Source organism: Anabrus simplex, chromosome 11, assembly GCF_040414725.1.
Source record: "Anabrus simplex isolate iqAnaSimp1 chromosome 11, ASM4041472v1, whole genome shotgun sequence".
Classification (NCBI taxonomy): domain Eukaryota; kingdom Metazoa; phylum Arthropoda; class Insecta; order Orthoptera; family Tettigoniidae; genus Anabrus; species Anabrus simplex.
In genome coordinates this window covers 9,757,498-9,779,830 of record NC_090275.1, presented here as the reverse complement: position 1 = coordinate 9,779,830, position 22,333 = coordinate 9,757,498, and the positions used below count along the sequence as shown (strand labels likewise).

At 38.5% G+C, this 22,333-nt stretch overlaps 1 protein-coding gene across 1 annotated transcript in view; it reads right to left on the bottom strand.

Moving 5' to 3' along the window:
* Positions 1-6,069: 6,069 nt before the first annotated feature.
* The window catches only part of Prosalpha7 (proteasome alpha7 subunit), a 29,656-nt gene continuing 13,392 nt past the window's right edge, over positions 6,070-22,333 (bottom strand). Inside the window, exons 5-6 of the mRNA XM_067155416.2 lie at positions 8,253-8,365; positions 6,070-6,506 (exon numbers count right to left, since the gene is read on the bottom strand). Of these exons, the coding sequence (XP_067011517.1) occupies positions 6,329-6,506; positions 8,253-8,365 (291 nt within the window). The 3' untranslated portion in view covers positions 6,070-6,328. The remainder of the gene's footprint in view (positions 6,507-8,252; positions 8,366-22,333) is intronic.

Here is a 22,333-nt window from a genome sequence, read left to right as displayed (position 1 = left end):
CCACAAAATAATTGTTTTCTTCTTACTCCCTGTAGCTCCTCAAAGGTTTGTTTCCTCTTCCTTACATAATGCTGTAAAGCATTTGACAGTATTAACAGAAGATACTTATCCATAAGTTGGAAAACATATTAGGCACTTCCAATAGTGAATTAGAAACATTGAAATCGATTTTAAATGTGAATTATGTAACAATCTATGATGGCATCATCACGTCGAGGAGTATCACTCAAACCAAGGGTGTTCTACAAGGGGATCCGATGAGTCCAGTTCTCTTTAACGTAATGACCTCGGATATTGGGCAATCTATAGACTCAAGATAGTCAAACTGCTTATGTATGCAGATGACATGGTCATCCTCTCAAGATACCATGAGGACCTACAAACTGCCATGGAGAACACTAGGGTATGGGTGAAAGATAATTCTATGGAAATAAATAGTTCCAAAACAAAGGCTATGAAATTTAGAAGGGGAGGAAGGATCAACTAAAATGCGATGAAGAACCTTTAGAATTCGTATCCAACTTCAAATACCTGGGTGTCGTATTACGAACTACTGGAATTGCTTTCTCCTTACACGTACAGGAGCGAGCTACGGCAGCAACAAAAGTCTCATACGACATCCCCAAACTCCAAAACCTATCCCTATCAACAGCGATGAAACTATTCAAAATTAAAGTTATGCAAACTGCCACATATGGTATTAAATTACTTTGGCCTTACTTGTTGGTGAACAACCTTAGGAAGCTAGAAAGCGTCAAAGCGAGATTTATTAAGAGAGCTCTCTCATTATTGAAATTCTCAAGAAATAGCTATGCCTATAAAATAGCACAGGAAACCTTCTTCATGGAAGACATAAAGCATGCATAAAAAACTACCATTAAGAAGAGACGGAAAAAAGTCGACGAGATACCCCAAGAAATAATGGAGACTGATGCAATGAAGTCAGAAATTTGGAAGGGACCGAATTTCAAACTTCGACATCTATATACACGATTCACTGTCCACGGGTTTCACGGAAGGATCTGCCAGAATGAGGCATTCCATGAACCCAAGGAGGATTGTCTGCAAGAAATGCAATAATCCATGCTCTAAATACCATTTAGTAGAATGTGTAAACAGACCTCAATCTCTAATCACAGAAATAACAGAGTGGTGAAAAACTTGATTGTACACATTGTGTTTAATAATTAAATGAAATAATGCTGTCAAAGGGAAGAGGTACTTGTTCTTGTCCTTTGATCTAAGCTGGTAAAGTGAAATGGCGTATGGCTTTTAGTGCCGGGAGTGTCCGAGGACATGTTCGGCTCGCCAGATGCAGGTCTTTTGATTTGACTCCCGTAGGCGACCTGCGTGTCGTGATGAGGATGAAGAGACATACACCCAGCCCCAGTGCCAGCGAAATTAACCAATGATGGTTAAAATTCCCGACCCTGCCGGGAATCGAATCGAACTCGGGACACCCTGTGGCCAAAGGCCAGTATGCTAACCACTTAGCCATGGAGCCAGACATCTAAGCTGGTGTTCATGGGCATCAATGCACGAGTTGTCCAGCTCCATGGCACGGGTTGTATGTGTCGTCTTCATCATCATTTCATCATCACGACAAGCAGGTCGCCTACAGGCGTCAAATCAAAAGACCTGCATCTGGTGAGCCAAACTTGTCCTAGGACACTCCTGGCACTAAAAGCCATATGCCATTTCATTTTTTAATGCACGAGTTAAACAGTTTTGCCAATCAAGGTACCTTCAAAATCATAGTGTAAGAGGAAAAAAGAAATTGAGAAAGGTAGCTATATACTTGCAACACAGGGTTACTAACAATTGCAATTTTGCAGGTGAAAATTGTCACTCAATCGCAGCCTATCAGGACTATTAAAAATCTCAATTCTACTGGAGGTAGATCATTTTTCAAATAGGTAAGTACAAATTTCTATGCTGGATCTCAGGTAATTTGGAACTACTTATAAACTTGTGATGAATATGTTGGGTCATTAGAGTCACCATACTGACAACTGTGTATTAGTTTACGAGTACCTCATAATGAGTATGTGTTGTCGTTTGCGAGTTTTACATCAACATCTTCATCTTGGTACTTAGATCGCCTCATAAAACAGTTTAAGGCATCAACTGGATGTAAGTTGTTTTTCCCCAGGCCTACGTTTATGATGTCTTGCCAGCTCTGTTTCGGTTCTGTCTTTCGACTTTCAAATTGTGTGCGATACTACCTATGGCACAGTCCGGTGGTATTTGAAGGTGCTCAAACACATCAGCCTCGTGTCGGCAGATTTACTGGCACGTACAAAACTCCTAAGAGACAAAATTCCAAGACATCGGCATCTCCAAAAACTGTAAAAGTAGTTAGTGGGATGTAAAAACCAATATCATTAATTACTATCTATGTAAAAGGTGCGGCCGTACCACTGACATCAGCTTTCTCTAAGTTTTTCATGGATGGCTGTAAAACTCCTCATCTCTCTTATATCATTGGTGACATGGTCAAGGTGAGTGAAGTCCAATATTCTTCTCCCCTTAATATGGAGCTTGTTCTCAGCACTCTAGTTGCTGGCCAGCTCTCGGCTCCATACATTGCAACAGGGCAAATCTGTGGTGGATATATTTTAGACTTCTGATGGACTGGGATTTCCTTATTACAGAGCACCCGAGCAACCAGCCCACATTTGCTCTTGACTGCAACTCACTACAGATATGTCCATCAGCTTGTACGCTGGACTCTAGATATCTAAATGTAGAAGCCATAGTCAGATAGTCACCATCAACTTAGATGCTGCCAGTATTTGGGTTAGTAACAAAGCACTCTCTCTTTTTGATACTGAGGTTAAGGTGGTCATGCCAAGCTTGAACTTGATACTGAAGATGTTTGTTGGTGGTACTTGTGGGCGTGACGTCATCGACGTAGAGCAAGGTCCTTGAAACAAGTTGCAGATCTTGAGAGATTGTGTTCACAACAATCACGAAGAGGAGGAGTTATACATATCAAAATTTAAAAGGCAGGCGGCTTCTTTTCAGCTCATTACTGCATTTAGTCTAGATTTGTATAACCTAACCTTGAAATACCTGGAACAGCAGATTCCTTTAAAAAGACTTTATATGCAAAATTATTTTCTGAAATATCTATCAAACAATTGGCCTATATGAATTGATTCTGAAGGCTAGTTATGGCAGATGGTCAACTGTTCTTTGCTGGTAGTTTAATGTCGCAATAACACACAGAGGTTAATACCAAAAGATTGGAACATGAAAAGGAACACACAATATGACAGGTCAGAGTGGGAAGAGGGACAAACAGATATCACCTGCCTGTGTAAAAGGCAATTAAGAGGGGCCCCAGGGGCTCTTAAGTAGGAAGTGTGGGTTGGTGACCACAGGTCCTTAGCTGAGTCCTGGCATTGCTTCCACTTACTTGTGTCAGGCTTCTCACTTTCATCTATCCTATCCAACCTCCCTTGGTCAATTTTTGTTCTTTTCTGACCCTGACACTATTAGAACATTTGAGGGCTAGAGAGTCTTTCATTTCCACGCACTTTATGACCCTTGTGTTTCTTTGGCAAATACTTTCATTTGTATAAGTGTTGGATCCCTTCCATTTATTCTCTCTGATTAGTGTTATTAGAGAATGATTGCTCAGTTGTACTTCCTCTTAAAACAATAATCACTACCACCCCAGACGAGCTTGTTTCTGCTTCACAGCTTCATCAAGAGGTAGTACAACTCTCTAATAACACTGATCAGAAGGAAAATGGACGAGATCTGACACTTTGAAGAATAAGGGTATTGGCACAAGAAAGGACTGTTCTTATACAACTTCAGTAAACATTTGTGAAGTGACCATCGGTGAAATCCATGTACCACGAGTTCAGGGAGACGTACAGGCTTTAAAATGGAATATTCTTGAGTTCACCAACAAAAAGCCTGTGCAGACTACAAGTCGTTAATTCGCTGTTAAAATGAATAGGGTACAGGTGAAATAAAAATTACTGGCTGCAAAGAAAAAAACCCAATTAGTTTCATGTGGTGCAATCGGGAATGTATAAGGAAGTTCATGCGGAGGTAAGAAAACAGAAACAAAAGCATCAGTGTGCCTACAAAGTACTGCAAATGAAAGCATGTTACGTGGATGGAAGATGACGTACTGTCCGAAAACGGCAACAGGCGATGGATGTGATGAGGGGCAGGAGTGTCAACAGTGATAACGAATGAGTTGTAACAACAGGTAAGAACAGTTTAGTTTTTTAATTTTTATAATTTAAAATTTTTAAATAATTCTAACTCAAGAATTTTTAAATTTCAGGCATCAATCTTTACATCGAATGACCATACGTCAAGCGGTTATCCCAGCGCAGAGGTGCGGTAGATTTGTCACTTGAAACATTTATATGTTATAGTTTATAACAGCAATTTTGTAAACTGGAATTATGTGCTTACGGATTATTTGCTATTCCGACTTTTCACCACTTTTTGAAATACGCACACATAAGACCCTCTAGTCTTTTGACATAAAAAGGGGGGATCTAGTATGCATGTTGATATGGTAGCTGGAATTTGTGAGGACCTCTTAGCCTTCCAATGTTGCATATAACACTTGGCTTGATTTATCAATAATCATAACTTTAGACATGATAATCTTTTGGGTTTTCTGAAATGTGAAAGACAAACTCTGGAATCCTTTGCTTGGCATTCTCAGAAGAGAAACCGATATGACTCGACTATGGTATACATCTTTCACACGGCAAAAAAAACAAAACAAATGATTATCATGTCTATTGTTATTGTCCATGAAGACATTGATCTAAAAATGATCATAACTTAAGTTCCTATTTTTTAACATGTAAACTATAGCATACCATAAAGGACAAGACCCTTTTGTACTTAAGGGCAGGAGATAAGGGTAGTCAATGGCATACAATCAAGCAGACATTGGAGAACCTTTTGATTAAAATTTGCACAGGAGCATTACGATAAAGGTAATACAGCATATAAATATTAACCCTTTGCAGTCCAATTTTCTGTCACATGTTCCAACAGTCTGGTCCAAATTGAGTTTGCACATTTTTACTTCATCAGATTAAACTCAGAACTTTTATTAGTAACTATAATTATATGATGATTATATTCTATAAACATAAGTCTAGTGAGTTATTTACAGCTTGACACAAAAACAATCAGTGCAGGAGTGAAAAACAACATAAAACTGAAGTGGAGTGATGCAGCTAGGAGGAACCTGCAGTCCTCTTGTTTTCTGACCTGATGAATAACTTAGTTTAGGAGGCTAATGATCATGAAATGTTACATTCCGGTAAACACTATTGTTGTTTGCATTCCCACTTGTATGTGCGGAAGTATTTTCAGCATCACTGTTACTCAAATGATCAACACTGTCCTGAGAAGCGTCGTCATTGCCGCGTGTCGTATCTCCTCTCCACCCCGGTCCATTACCTTCGTGCTTCTTCTTGCTTTTGTAGCAGTCACTGGAACTTCCTCTTCTGAATCTTCAGACACAGCATATGATGGTCCGGGATCATTCTGTGATTTTTTATGTACAGGTCCAGTCGCTGAAGTTTCACTTGCAATGCTGGAGTTCATTACACCTTCATCTTCACATGACAGTTCTCTAAACTCTCTGTCTAATTCAAATAAATAATCATCGTCACTGCTGTCTAAATAAATGTGCATCCATATTTCTTCTTCGTTCATATTTGCCGCTTTTATCGCAAATTCAACTGAGACAATTCGTGTTCACAGATAAACACGCCTAGTACAACACGTGTGCAGCTCTACTCACTGTAAACACAGCTGACAGGCTGCGGGTAACCATTATTTCCTATTATCTCCATGGAGATAACAGAACGGCTTCCCTTGTGCACAAAAATTTGCTCTAGAAACTCCAGGGATATCGATCAACCTCAATCAGGTCAAGAAACTTCAATAAATAACTTTTCAAGTAGAACGAAACATAATGTCGAGGTGACCTCGACATTGGACCAGTTACAATAAACCATGATGTCGAGGTCACCTCGACATTGGACCGGAAAAGGTTAAGAGAATAAAATAAAAGGTTTTTAATATGTATATTTTAGTTAATCATACACTGATTTTCCTCGTCGACATAGTACACAGCAAGTTTTTTTTTTTTTTTTAAAGAAAAAGCACCTTGGTGGGTGTAATGGAGTTCAATGATGAACTTTCACTGTTTAAGTTCACTCTTGCTATAAAATGACCACACCCGTAAGAGGAAATGATGAACGATGATTCTGCTGCAAATGTTCCACACGCGATGTGACTGACAAGTGATCGACAGTAGAGACTACCCTCACATCTCTTCAGTATCCGAATCGGAGTCCTCCTCCATGGCGGCCTTGGCGCTCTTCTCAGCTTCTGCGAACATGGTCTGAGGTACTCGCTCATGGATTCCGTTAGTGATGGCACCGACCCAACTAAGCTCCAGCTCAAACTGCTTGTCCTTCAGCTCGTCGTGAACTAAGTAGATGCTGAAAGATACGAAGTGAAATGTTAGGACTTCGCCAGGGATGAAAACCAAACAAGTACTGAATTTTCCTTCATTCACTGAGCCTACAGTTTTTTCTGGTATTTAATGGTTTATGACTGTTTTAATATCATCTACAGTATAAGGTGTCTAGGTTTCCAATGGAAATGAAAATAAAATTTTCAGCGAACAGTTCTTCATTCTCAATAGATAGGATATAATCATGTTATATAACAGAAACTTGATTATCCATCAAAGTATGAGGACCAAAGCCACAATGGCTGTGAGCATAGATGTATAACAGATTAAAATGAGAAAAGAGTCGCTGCACTATCCACGTTTAGTTTTCACCCGTTATGTCTGACTATACCATGATCCATGGCTAAATGGTTAGCGTGCTAGCCTTTGGTCACAGGGGTCCCAGGTTTGATTCCCAGCAGGGTTGGGAACTTTAATTTGAACCATTTTAACACGGGGGCTGGGTGTATGTGTCGTCTTTATAATAATTTCATCCTCATCACGCCTCAGGTCGCCTACGGGTGTCACGTCAAGAGACCTGCATCTGGCAAGCTGAACTTGTCCTTGGACACTCCCAGCACTAAAAGCCATAGGCCATTTTAATTTAGACCATGATGAGGCTTAAATATATATAACCTGCCTATGCTTGCCATGCTTGTTTATATCAACTGCAATTGTGATTATTATTGGTTCTGAAAGGGGAATCGCCCCACTGATACAATACAGTGTGCAAATGATTGTCTTTTGCAAGTCTCATTGTTAACCATCAGTAATTTGGGTGTTTTCAAACCATGGCTTTCAATTTTGTCCACAATACATGTGGTATCACTGACTGTATACTATAAATTTTTCTTTGACATTGTCCGGCTCCATGCCTAAATGGTTAGTATGCTGGCCTTTGGTCACAGGGGATCCGGATTTGATTCCCGGCAGGGTCGGGAATTTTAACCAACATTGGTTAATTTCGCTGGCACGGGGGCTGGGTGTATGTGTTGTCTTTATCATCATTTCATCCCCATCACGACTCTCAGGTTGCCTACGGGATTCAAATCAAAAGACCTTCATCTGGCAAGCCAAACTTGTCCTCGGACACTCCCAGCACTAAAAGCCATGCGCCATTTTTTTTCTTTGACATTTAATAATTTTCATTTTCCTTCACACTTAACATTAAATATTTCTCAGCCCTTTGACCAGAAAGTGAAACTAGCAGTGCAAAAAGTAACATTTAAGCTGTAAGCTATGCAAATCAATCACCCAAATGGTACAGGGAGTAGAGCCCATTCATGGAATTTGTGAAATGGCAATGAGAAAACAAGCAGGCAGGGCCATAGATGGCTGGTCCAGTGAACGGTCATCGGAAGAGGGATGCTGACTGGCTAGGAGAAAATAAAATAAGCATGTGTGGTAAGGCTCCACTCTCTCCTAAATGATGTCATACGCAACCTTATCTCATAGATTGTGTGAACAGACTATAGTGCACCTATCAAAATATAAATATCACAATAATCCTAAAAACTACATTATCAAAGGTCAATATTATTAAATATTTAGAGTAAGGGACAAGATATGATCAACTGTGGACCTGCACTTTACTACAAATACATTTTTGACAAAGTATAGGAATTGTATTGAATAGGTGGAATTGAAATAAATTTCTTAAGATACTTTCAATACGGATTTGCAATGATTTTCATTACTTGTAAAGTATAGTATGTTAAAGAATGATACTTACATTCTAGCAGCTTCTTTAACTAACTCTTTACAATTCAAATCGTGAAGCTTCAGCTTTTCAATCTCCGTCTTGGCAGCTTGTTTTGCTTTGCCAACAGCACAACCATAATATCCCTAAAGGTGAAAGAATGGATCATTGTTAATACATAAGTGTGCTGGGAACAACACTAACTACCAAGTATCATAATATTGACAGATCTTCCACATTCCCATGTACAGTCACATATTTACAACATTTTCATTCAAGTTATTTTAATGGTTAAAACATTTGTAAACAAACAGATCCCTATGTTCTCAGACAACCATCTAAAACTTTACTGACTTCCAAAGTGATTTCCAAGCTGGTAGAAGAAAACCTCAGTGTACTATCACACCTTGAAGAACATAATGATGTCAAGCTGTTGTGTGTGCCCGGTCACAGACATTGAACTGACCAATTTGCCCAACAAGGATCCACATCATGTTTACTACGACCTGAACCAGCCCTTGGAATACTCATATGTTCCATTAGAGAAGCAATCAAGAGCTGGTCCAGAGATGAACAAATGTATTCAAATATAAGAAATTACTGACAGGATGCCAGGTTCTTAACCTAAAAGGGCAAATATCGAGTAAAATTATTTTAGTACTATTTACAAGTGTGTGTGTTTCAGTTTTCCACTTCACACAATTCATACTCATGAACTCCAGTGTGTCAAGCACCTGCTCTTCAACAGGGCCTCTCACAGAGCAGTGTCACTTCCCGAGCACTTCACTCTACAACTAACACACTGTGCTGAATTCTGCTTAGATGCATGATGACTCACTTCTTGCTGAAACACTCGTGAATGACTTGTCCAGACTCACCATCTAACATTCACTCAAGACCAACTCCAGGCTCTCACCAGTTCCACCCCTTATATAGGCAAGGGCACGATTTTTGCAGTTTCCACTTTCACATCATTCTGGATGCCTTCTCCATTGTTAATCCGATTCTAGTATCTTCTAAAGTAGTTCCTTATCATGAGCCTCAACAATTCTCCACTGGTACTGTTTCACTCACCATGGGGCCATCCACACTGCCATAGTTGAGCTGGCATTGTAGCCTTCCCCTAGACCCCATGTTCTTGGCCTTCATTGCCAAATTACTAATTCAAGGACCATGCAAGAAAATAATATTTAAGTGCAGCAGAATTCAGTTAAGATTCACAGTAATGCTCCTTAAAGCACAGCACTTGTGAAGCAGCATTTAAATAAACTGGGAAATCTCAAGAGCAGCCTTGAATGTAGACTATACAGGAAGAAGATAGAAACTACAACTACCTATACCTATCAGATAATCTGTACACTTGAGGCTCTAGTCTACAACAGGTACAATATACTGTCTTTGGGAATATAATCCTTGAATCAAGTGAATTAAACACACTCATTACTCTAATTAAGAACGCAGCAATAATGGACTGGTTTTAGCTCCAAACAGAGTAGTACAATAATAGGTTGCAATGCATCCAGAGCAATAATCATTTATAATTTAAGAAACTGCTAGGAAAACAACAGATAGGGAATCTGCCACCTGTGCAACTGCCCTAAATGCATATCAGTAGTGACTGATAGTGATATAGTGACTGACTGCTGCGTACCGAGTATGACAGGTCTTTGTTACACTACTTAAAGGATAAAAAATAAGTTTATCAGCATCTCAAATGTTTGTTTGAAATGGACACACCTTAAAAAGTACAGTATTTAAAAGTATGCAGGGGTCTTTCATTTTCCAAGTACTGAACTTAAAATTCAGTAAAATTGTAGTTTAAAAAATCTTGAGTAAGTTTTGTAATGTACAATGCTTTAAAAATTAAATAATTGAAAAAGAGGTTCAACCTATTCAATACATAAAAGAAAGAAATGTAGTGATTACATTCTTATTTAATAGTACCTATAAATGGGACCGGTTTCGACCCTAGTCCAGGTCATCGTCAGCCGTAAAAACATGTAAAACAATGCATATGAAAAAGAAAAAGATTAAGTGAACTCTGGATCGGTATAAGATGAAACATAAATTTTCTTTTTCTTTTTCATATGCATTGTTTTACATGTTTTTACGGCTGACGATGACCTGGACTAGGGTCGAAACCGGTCCCATTTATAGTTACTATTAAATAAGAATGTAATCACTACATTTCTTTCCTTTATGTATTGAATAGGTTGAACCTCTTTTTCAATTATTTAATTTTTAACGTTGTGCTCGTTCGCACGTCCACGACAGATTACAAAATGGCGCCGACCTAAGGTATGGGCCTAGTAATCTAAAGCAAGCATGGAATAGTCGCCTGCTATGATGTCTCAGAGGGCCATATATTTCACGGAATGGTAATGTTTTCGAGTAAGATGGACAGTGGACGGTGCACAGTATTGTTTTCAAAAAAATAGAAAAAGTTTATTATTGAAAATCTTCATCTTGAAATTTGCACGGCATCGAGAGCGGACGCAATCACCGTAATCGTAATATTTGATTTGGAGAAGCAAAGGACTGCGCATATAAAAGAAAGGAAAGAATACGGCGATTAAATAAGAATAAAGTATCAGTCTTCACCAAAATTCAAACGGTTAAGACGAAAATAAAAGTACTGAAGTCGATACGTAAGAAATTGCGAAGACGACGAGGAGCTACGAAATAAATTAAAATTTAAGGATAAACGACGTCAATAGTAAAATGGCAACATATCGTAATATTACTAGCTTCGATTTTGAGATTGTCAAGAAGATGATCAAGATGATGCACTGAATTCACATGATGGACCGACCTGGGAACAATTCATCTTACCATACGACCAGGAAATGACGAGGAAGGCGACGGGTAACCATCCGACCGAGCCATGACGAAAAGAAGGCGACGGGTAACCAGATAATACTACCAGAGCGGAGGAGCGGATGACGTTCCAGATGTCTTACCCGTGACCGAACCGAAGACCCATCTACATCCAATGGGAATGGAACAGCTGGACCAGGGACAACTATGAGCGAGCTAAGTCATTCATAACATTTTATTGCATAATTTTTGGTTTGCTTACACATGTACCTTAGGTATGTGCTGATGGCTAATTGTAGGCCGATAAGAAGGCAATGCAAGTGATGATTATCATCTAAGTGTGAGATAATTAAGTCATAATTACGAGTTAATAACATAGCAGAAGTTATGCTATATCGGCTAGAATACTTGTAGGAAGCGTGAGTTTTGAAGAGAAATATGAAACAGCTGATTGAATTGACATAATGAGAGATTATAGAGATTTCATTGATGTAATGAATTAAGTTGACGTCACGAATGGATGTGCGTGGTGTAGAAAGAAACATGGAATTACGCATTTGTTGGTTCATAGAAAGGGGCATTGAACTCGTCGATAGGTTATGAGGATCTGCGACTTGTGAATTTTATTAAGAAACAGTGTGGTATTTTTACGTAGTCGTCAAGTTTGGAACGCGATATATTATTATGGAGGCTACGGTGCTGATATTAGATTGATGTTATAATGAGAATATGAATATGATAATTGAGGAAAGTTACGAGTTTTAGATAGTGATTTGAGATGTTTGTTACGCGATGCAGGACCATCGTGTACCTGCAAGTTAAGTTGTGCCACACTACTAGTGAAGTATATGTTTTATTTGCGTAAGAGTGCCCACACCGCAGGAGCTACTTAAGCTAAGGTACGAACTGCATGTATTACTATAGATGTATGCTCGTGACGTAATTGCATTTCAGTGTAGATGTTTTATAATGAATATTAGAATACTTCGACTTTGAATAGCTGTAGATAACCAAAAGCATTACGACACCGATATATATATAAGATGATGTTTGCCAAACCTCGCAGTTAAGCGCTTCCATGTTATTTGCAAGAGAGTAGTGTAGCTTGCATTGTGGTTGAATGTTATTGAAATATAACTATTTAATGGGACATAGAACCGACAAGGGCATGTGTGGGACAGCCAAAGATTATGCTGAAGTTAGATAGATAGCTAGATCAGTTAATATTCTCCGTTTGAACGTACATTTTTATTTACGAACTTCAACTAGGGAAAGGCGAGAGTAGGAGCCGAATTTAACAGGCACTAGGAAGGAATGCCTTAGTTCATATGTAGTGTCAACGCACAACGAGAGCAGTGCAACAAAATCATGACTTCGGATTTTATTAAAATTTAATTTAAAATATTCAGATTTATTTTCGATTTCCTAAAATTCCATTAGAGCTACTTAAACGAATTCCAATTTATTTACACTTCACTTATCAGTGTATTAGAGATTCATTGAGGCTGGATATTGTATCCAGGTGAGAGTGCTTAAATAAGACTAAAGAAAGTGAACTTTCGGAACGAGTTTATTGTGTCGATGTTTTACTTATATTTAAAATGCGAAGTGGAACTCGGATAAGGTCCAGTGATCTGTTGTAAATGTGTAATTTTTGAATTTCAACTTCACAAAGGAACTGATCATTTCATTAATTTAAATACTGAATATTATTTTTTTATTTATCATACGAGCCAGCGCTGACTCATACATTTTTTTTTCATACATATTATCAGTCAATTTGAATACTGCGTTACATAATATGGAAATTAGTAATTTAGTATTTTATTAATAAATATTTTGTTGTTTTTCTACAATTGCTGGTGTCATGAGTTCTTTAATTAATGACTAGATTGTAAGTTAATTTATAGTGAAGTAAGGAATCGTATAATTAAGTATTCATTTTACCATGGCAAGTTTCTCGAGGTCAAAACTCTAATAAGGTAGTTGGCGGTGATTATTATAATGTCGTAAATAACGATGGGTGACATCCGTGGGTCGGATTTCTCATGGGTCCACGTTAAGCGAATTCTACAGTAGGATTACAGGTCCTACTAGCCATAATTAAACCCTGAGGTATCCGCTGAGCGATTCCATTTCGTCAAACTAGGCTGCCAAGCGTCGAGTTAGAGAATGGAGGTATCGGGCAAAGAATGTTTAACCCGTTGGTTGCATTAATCGGTCGCCTATCGTGGCGCAGCAACATAGATTGAGGCATCGGGAAAGGTTGCACTGACCAATGGGTTACATTTAATTGGCTGCCCAATCGTGGGGCCTAATTGAAGAGAAATACTCCGCGGCCACATTTAATTGCTGCCCAATCGTGAGGCTATTTAAAAGAAAAACACCGCGGGAAAGCACATTAAGTTGTCGCACCAACGTGAGTAGAAGAGAAAGACACCGTGGGAGTATAATGCATTAAATTGGAGTACCAACGGTGACCAGAAGTGAAAGACACCGCGGGATCGTCAAGAAAGAGATTGAATATTAGAATATTTCAGCTAGCTCCTATACTGTGACCGAGAAGAGAAGTCGCCGTGGGAACGTATTGTTATGGAATACAATAGGTTCAGATAATATTGATCAACATAGATAATAATATGTAGAGATATTGTATGGAAAGGATTTATTAGGTTTGTAATGTTTGCAAGATATATGACGAGAGTCTGTGATGGAGAAGGGGGTATAATATATATGAGTATAAAGTCATATTAAATGAAATGGTCAATGTTGAGGAGTGAATGAGGTTTGTTAAGTGTTTATTTTCCTCTGGTCATATTAATAATATGAGTTAATTTTAACTGATTTTATTTAAAAAAAAATATTGCACATGTTAAAGGCTATGTAGGCTTGTGTATGTAGAAGGTAGGCTAAATGCCATATAGTAATAATTTATTTTCTTCTATTATGATCAGTTCCGGAGTGAATTCAAAATGATAAAATCCGAATTCATGGTCTAGTTGTTCATGGTCTACCTGGTAAGATGATGCTGTTTCCAGCAAGGTCCATCCATATCATAAGTGATTGGAAACAAGAAACTTTAACCTAGTGCACAATAGTGACATAAGAGACTATTTTAGTATAAGTAGTTTAAGGAGCTGTGAATTGTGTTATATATATGTATGTGTATTTATACCCTGTGAACTTAGAGGATTGCTAGGAAATTTAGAGTACCGTAGGAAAATTGAAGAATTGTTAGGGATTTAATGAAAGCATACTAAATAGAATTTTACTTGACGGAAACATGGCGATGCAAGGAAGAATACAGACCAGAAGGGGTCAGGAAGAAGAAATGAGAGAAATACAGGAAAGACATGAGGGAACCCCGATGTGGTTCTTAGAGTATTTGAAAAAGCAGGAAGAAGAAAAACAGAAGGAGAAAAAAGAACGCGAAGAGAGGGAGAAAAAGCAGGAAGAGGAAAGGAAAAGACAGGAAGAGGAGAAGGAAAGAAGACGAGCAGAAAAGGAACGAAGATTAGAAGAATGGCAACAAAAACAAGTTGAGAAGCAAATTGAAGAAAGGAGAAAAGAACGCCACGAACTAATACAGGAGTTGGACAAGAAACAGGAAGAGTGGCAACTGAAGCAAAAGGAGACTATGGAGGAAATCGTTAGCAGAATAGAAAGCGAACATAAAGGGATGATCCAAGAATTAAAAGGGAAACAGGAAAAGATGACTGAAGAATTTTTTGGAGTCAGAAATGAAATACAAGGTTTGCGCGCCGAGTTGACCGAAACCATGGAAAATAAAAACCAAGAGATGCGAGAGGAGATAAACAGAATGAGGGCAGAAGTGGTACAGAATCCAAATATCATCACAGCACTGGTGGATGAGGAAATTGCCAAACTGACTGACAAGCTAGAGGAAATCAAAGGCAGTAATGAGAAGAAATGGGAAGAAGTAAATGAAATAAAGAAGAAGATAACTGAAGGACAGGAAACTATCAAGAGATTAGAAGATGTGAAGATAAGTGAAATAGCGAAGGGTATGGAAGGACTAAGCCTGAAACAACAAGACTTAGTAGGAAAATTTAACCGAGCTTCAGATCAGGTAGCCGACAAAATAAATGAACTTAAGGAGAAAATGGAAACTGATAAGGCTGATTCAGAGCGGAAGATGGAGAAGACCGATGAGGAAATGAAACAAATAAGGAAAGAACTTCAGGAGATGAGGGTAGAAAACCAATCGGCGAAATCTGTGTTTTCGAACTCAAGTGAACGGCAAAGAGTTATGGAAACACAAGTACAAGAAAGAGAAAACACACCTTCAGTAACAATCGACTCGAACAGGCGAGACTTGGATATGATGAACGGAAGCAACCAGAGTGATAGCACTCCCATTATTAATATCATTAAAAATTATGATGATCGGCCCAAGCACTTCGACGGTTCAGCGAAGATCTCTCCCAAACAATTCCTTAGAGATACCGAAGAATATTTTAGAGAAGGGAGAATACAGGAAGAAAAGAAATTACGCATAATCGAGAAGCACTTAGATGGGAACCCGAATATATGGTTTCGAGCATTTAAATACACTTTCCACACGTACGATGAATTTAAAGCTGCTTTCTTGAGAAAATTCTGGGACTCAGAAATACAACAGCAGTTGAGATTGGAGCTCTACTCTAGGAAATTTTCTAATGCAGGGCAAACACGGTATTCCAATTTCTTTTCCTACCAGTTTCACCGTTTCCAAGACTTAGATTGCGCACCGAGTGAATTAGAAGCGATCAAGACTATACAGAGACAACTACCGTTAGAGGTACAGAGGTTGTTAGCGGCCACGGATATACAGACCGCAGTAGACATGGAAAAACGGCTGAGGCAGATTGATATGACATCATCATGCCTGGTGGAAAGAAATCCCAGAAATATTAGGCAAGTAGAAGCGATTAACACTATTAGGCATGAAAGCACAAGCGGTAGAGTGAGCGGATCTGAACAAGACAGGACCGAGAATCATTTTAACACTCAAGATAACACACGAAAAAGACATTGTTGTAGATGCAGCGGAGAACAACCTGCGAGATGGGAACCAAGAGATCATAGAAGTAACCCACAATACAGGAACAATATTCGATATAATAGAAATAGGAGCCAACCCTATCCAAGAAACAGAAGATGGTATAATGAAAAACGACGGCCTAATGAGTATAATGGAAATGAAGAAAATAGAAGGTATATACAAGAGCTTAGAGAGCAAAGGCAGAATAAGACACGATGGGAGGATGCTATTAGAGACAAAGATATCAATGGAGACCTCGAAGGAGCAGAGAGTCTCGAGCTCCAAGATTATAAGAGGAAAAGAGGAGAGGAGAAATTTAGAGAAAACAATACGCAGAGAGGTACGCCTGATTCCGAACCATCGGTTAGAAAAAAAAAAACGCCGATGGAATAATAACTCAGTTGGAAGAAGAAGATGATCAGGAAAATAGAAACATTGTCAAAATTCGTAGTTGGATTATAACACAATTTGATCACTGGGACATCCGACCAGAAGACTTGGTTCGAGATGAGACATGCGACACAAAGGAACCAGCATTTAAATTGCCAGTAATATTAGTTAGAGTAGCAGGAATCAAAATATACTGCTTGGTTGATTCCGGGGCCAGCATTAGTGTCATGTCAAATACGTTATTTCAAGAACTGACAAAAAGGATGGAAATACCGATAATACCAGTATCTGGAGTTAAGATTAGGGGTGTCATTCCAGATAAATCGGTAGAATGCAAGATTCAAGCATATTTAACAATAAAAATGGGTAGACGCGAGTTCGAACACCCATTTCTAGTAATGAAGAAGATAAAATATAATATAATTTTCGGAATAGACTTCATGATGGCTTCCCAAATGACGATAGATATGGAACGTTATGAAATTAGATTCCCTATTAGGGAGAATGATAGGAATAAAACTATAGAAACAATCCAACTTAAAGACATGTTACATCCTGAAGAATACTTGAAGATTGAGGGAAAGGAAGTCGACTTATTGAGTAAAGAGAATCCAGTTTTGGTAGAGAAAGATGAAGAGCTGCAAGAAGACATCCAAATGACAAAAAGGATCGAAGAAATCATAACCATGGAGGAAGAAAATAGTGAAAAAACAGAGATATGGGAGGCACTTGCTCAAGCCGACGTACCATCTGAAGGAAAAAGAATACTGTACGGAATTATCAATAAATACATTGACGTTTTCGATGATAAACCAGGGCAAATTCCGAATTTCAAGTATAAGATAATAGTGAATGACTGGACTCCATACATGGGTAAAATATATGACGTGCCGGAGAAATATTTCAGTGAAGTGAAGACGATTATCCAGCAAATGTTAGACGATGGAATAATCATAAAAACCACCACTCCCTATGTGAATCCAATTGTAATCGTAAGGAAAAACAACGGGAAACTCAGGCTGTGCTTAGACGCGCGAAGTATCAATGGAAAACTTATTCCTGAGTACAATAGGGCTCCTAAGATCAAGGAGGTAGTAAAGAAATTTCGTGGACAGAAGTACTTTACGACCATGGATTGCACGGCTTCTTTCCATCACATTGTCCTCGAGGAAAGGTCACGGTTGTTGACTGGATTTATGTTCAACAACCAAACATATGCCTACTGTCGTCTTCCATTCGGATTGAAGAATAGTTCTGCCGTATTGGTGAGAGCATTGGATAGAAGCCTTACTAGTGAAGTGAAGGAATTTATTAATTGTTATATCGACGACATAGTTTTCGGAAGTTCCACCTTTGAAGAGCATTGCATTAACCTAGAAAAGTTGCTCAAAAATCTGCAGAAAACTGGTTTCAAAATAAATATCTTGAAGTCGAGATTTTGCCAAAGTCAAGTACTCTTTGTCGGACACTTAATCGATGGCGAGGGAATAAGACCTAACCCTGCCAAGATTAAAGCTATTTGCGAGTTTCCTCGGCCGACAAAGGTCAAACACGTCAGACAATTCCTCGGAATGACGAGATTTTTCTCAGACCACTGTGAGGGATATACTGAGATAGCCGCACCACTGTACAATTTATTAAGAGCTAACAACAAGTGGAATTGGAATGACGAGGTTGAGCACGCTTTCAATAAGATGAAAGAATTGATGAAACAAAGCATAAAACTGGGATATCCAGACTATGAGAAAAGATTTATAATACAGGCAGATGCTTCGAGTATCGGCGTAGGCGCATGCTTGTATCAAGAAAACGAAGAGGAACAGAAAAGAACATATCTGGCGTTCACCAGCCGGAAATTAAGGAAACATGAAATGCACTACACTACCACCGAACTTGAACTTCTAGCGATAATCCACGCGTTACAACAGTGGAGAAGGATCATTTATGGATATCCAGTGACCATAAGAACTGACCATAAAGCATTAACTTTTGGATTAAAGGCAGTCATGGTAAGCGAGAGGATAACGCGCTGGATGTTGTATACACAGCAATTTGATTTAAAGATAGAGCATTGCAGTGGTAAACAAAATATTTTAGCTGATGCTTTGAGTAGGAACCCTCCAGAACAAGAAGAATGTATTCTAGAAATCGAGTTAGACATTCGAGAGCAAGAACTACTGAGAAAGCTCGAAAACCTAAAGGAATACCAGGAGTCTGACAAAGAATTAAAATATATTATCGACAGGTTAACAGAGAAGGAACCGGATTCTGAATGGCAGAACAGTTATGAGATTGTAGACGGAATACTGATCAAAATTATGGGTGGAGTTGACCGAAAAAGAAGGATTATAATACCACAAGTATTACAAAAAGAACTGATTTGGTACACCCATAACATCACGGGTCATGCAGGCATAGACAAAGTGATCAGTACGTTAAAAGAAAAATTTACTTGGAAGGGACTACGAAAATCTGTCAGGGACCTAGTTAAAACTTGTGACATATGCCAGCGTGTTAAACACAACAACTATGTATGCGGACATAAACCAGTGTCAATCATTCCAACAAGGTCGCACGAGATATATGCGGTAGATATTTTTGGCAAGTTACCGACTGCAAAAAGAGGAAAAAGATACATACTAGTGGTTGTTGACATATTTTCCAAGTACATTTCACTTCAAGCTATACAAAGAGCCAATGCTAAACAAGTCATACGAGCCCTAGTGGAAAAGGTTTTTCCTGAGATGGGTAAGCCGAAAAAAAATCTCACAGATAGAGGTACGCAGTTTACGTCAGAAATATTCCGTGAACGAATGAAAAATGAAGGCATCAGACATACGATGTGTTCAGTACGACACCCAGAAGCGAACCCAGTAGAAAGATACATGAGGGAAATCGCCAAGTTCGGCAGAATATACTGTAATCAACAGCATTGGAAATGGGTGGAGATATTAAGTATTATTGAAAAGAGCTTGAATAACACCATTAATCAATCCATCGGACAGATTCCCAGCGTAGCTCACAAGAATATCCATCCTGAAAGGAGTTGGGACAGAATATTTAATATGCCCTTGGAAAAGAAGCCAGATCCACAGCAAATAGAGACTATGATAAAGGAAAAGCTACTGGAACAATCACGAAAAAGACTAAAGAGGATGCAAAATAAGAAATTCCATGCACCTTATAAACGAGGTGATCTTGTATTAATTAAGACGGTACCAATATCTAATGCACCGAACAGAGTATGTGCGAAGTTCCTACCATTATACAACGGTCCATATAAAGTAGAGCGTGTGCTAGGAAATAATGCATACGAATTAACAAGCATGAATGGAAAGTACAGAAATGTACACAATGTTTCTAACATCAAGCCTTATTACCAAGAAAATCAGACTAATGAAACCACAGAACTAGTAGAATAAAGGGCCAAGAATGTATAAATTACATACCAATTCAAGTTACCGTCTGCAAGTCATTTGAAATTACGATTTATTATGTTTATTGAAGGAAAGAATCAGCTGAGTACAGAAGCACAGTCGAGGATAGCAATGAGCATCTCTAAATCTGGAGCGATAATCAACGGTCGATATATTAAAATCGATTAGCCAGTCGCAATAGGACAATGAATATATATAAGAAGCGAAGGCACATTTATGATGTGAGTTTAAGAAAGGAAAATATATTGTGACCAATATATTTTATCCGTGACGGGGGAGAAAATGTGCTCGTTCGCACGTCCACGACAGATTACAAAATGGCGCCGACCTAAGGTATGGGCCTAGTAATCTAAAGCAAGCATGGAATAGTCGCCTGCTATGATGTCTCAGAGGGCCATATATTTCACGGAATGGTAATGTTTTCGAGTAAGATGGACAGTGGACGGTGCACAGTATTGTTTTCAAAAAAATAGAAAAAGTTTATTATTGAAAATCTTCATCTTGAAATTTGCACGGCATCGAGAGCGGACGCAATCACCGTAATCGTAATATTTGATTTGGAGAAGCAAAGGACTGCGCATATAAAAGAAAGGAAAGAATACGGCGATTAAATAAGAATAAAGTATCAGTCTTCACCAAAATTCAAACGGTTAAGACGAAAATAAAAGTACTGAAGTCGATACGTTAGAAATTGCGAAGACGACGAGGAGCTACGAAATAAATTAAAATTTAAGGATAAACGACGTCAATAGTAAAATGGCAACATATCGTAATATTACTAGCTTCGATTTTGAGATTGTCAAGAAGATGATCAAGATGATGCACTGAATTCACATGATGGACCGACCTGGGAACAATTCATCTTACCATACGACCAGGAAATGACGAGGAAGGCGACGGGTAACCATCCGACCGAGCCATGACGAAAAGAAGGCGACGGGTAACCAGATAATACTACCAGAGCGGAGGAGCGGATGACGTTCCAGATGTCTTACCCGTGACCGAACCGAAGACCCATCTACATCCAATGGGAATGGAACAGCTGGACCAGGGACAACTATGAGCGAGCTAAGTCATTCATAACATTTTATTGCATAATTTTTGGTTTGCTTACACATGTACCTTAGGTATGTGCTGATGGCTAATTGTAGGCCGATAAGAAGGCAATGCAAGTGATGATTATCATCTAAGTGTGAGATAATTAAGTCATAATTACGAGTTAATAACATAGCAGAAGTTATGCTATATCGGCTAGAATACTTGTAGGAAGCGTGAGTTTTGAAGAGAAATATGAAACAGCTGATTGAATTGACATAATGAGAGATTATAGAGATTTCATTGATGTAATGAATTAAGTTGACGTCACGAATGGATGTGCGCGGTGTAGAAAGAAACATGGAATTACGCATTTGTTGGTTCATAGAAAGGGGCATTGAACTCGTCGATAGGTTATGAGGATCTGCGACTTGTGAATTTTATTAAGAAACAGTGTGGTATTTTTACGTAGTCGTCAAGTTTGGAACGCGATATATTATTATGGAGGCTACGGTGCTGATATTAGATTGATGTTATAATGAGAATATGAATATGATAATTGAGGAAAGTTACGAGTTTTAGATAGTGATTTGAGATGTTTGTTACGCGATGCAGGACCATCGTGTACCTGCAAGTTAAGTTGTGCCACACTACTAGTGAAGTATATGTTTTATTTGCGTAAGAGTGCCCACACCGCAGGAGCTACTTAAGCTAAGGTACGAACTGCATGTATTACTATAGATGTATGCTCGTGACGTAATTGCATTTCAGTGTAGATGTTTTATAATGAATATTAGAATACTTCGACTTTGAATAGCTGTAGATAACCAAAAGCATTACGACACCGATATATATATAAGATGATGTTTGCCAAACCTCGCAGTTAAGCGCTTCCATGTTATTTGCAAGAGAGTAGTGTAGCTTGCATTGTGGTTGAATGTTATTGAAATATAACTATTTAATGGGACATAGAACCGACAAGGGCATGTGTGGGACAGCCAAAGATTATGCTGAAGTTAGATAGATAGCTAGATCAGTTAATATTCTCCGTTTGAACGTACATTTTTATTTACGAACTTCAACTAGGGAAAGGCGAGAGTAGGAGCCGAATTTAACAGGCACTAGGAAGGAATGCCTTAGTTCATATGTAGTGTCAACGCACAACGAGAGCAGTGCAACAAAATCATGACTTCGGATTTTATTAAAATTTAATTTAAAATATTCAGATTTATTTTCGATTTCCTAAAATTCCATTAGAGCTACTTAAACGAATTCCAATTTATTTACACTTCACTTATCAGTGTATTAGAGATTCATTGAGGCTGGATATTGTATCCAGGTGAGAGTGCTTAAATAAGACTAAAGAAAGTGAACTTTCGGAACGAGTTTAT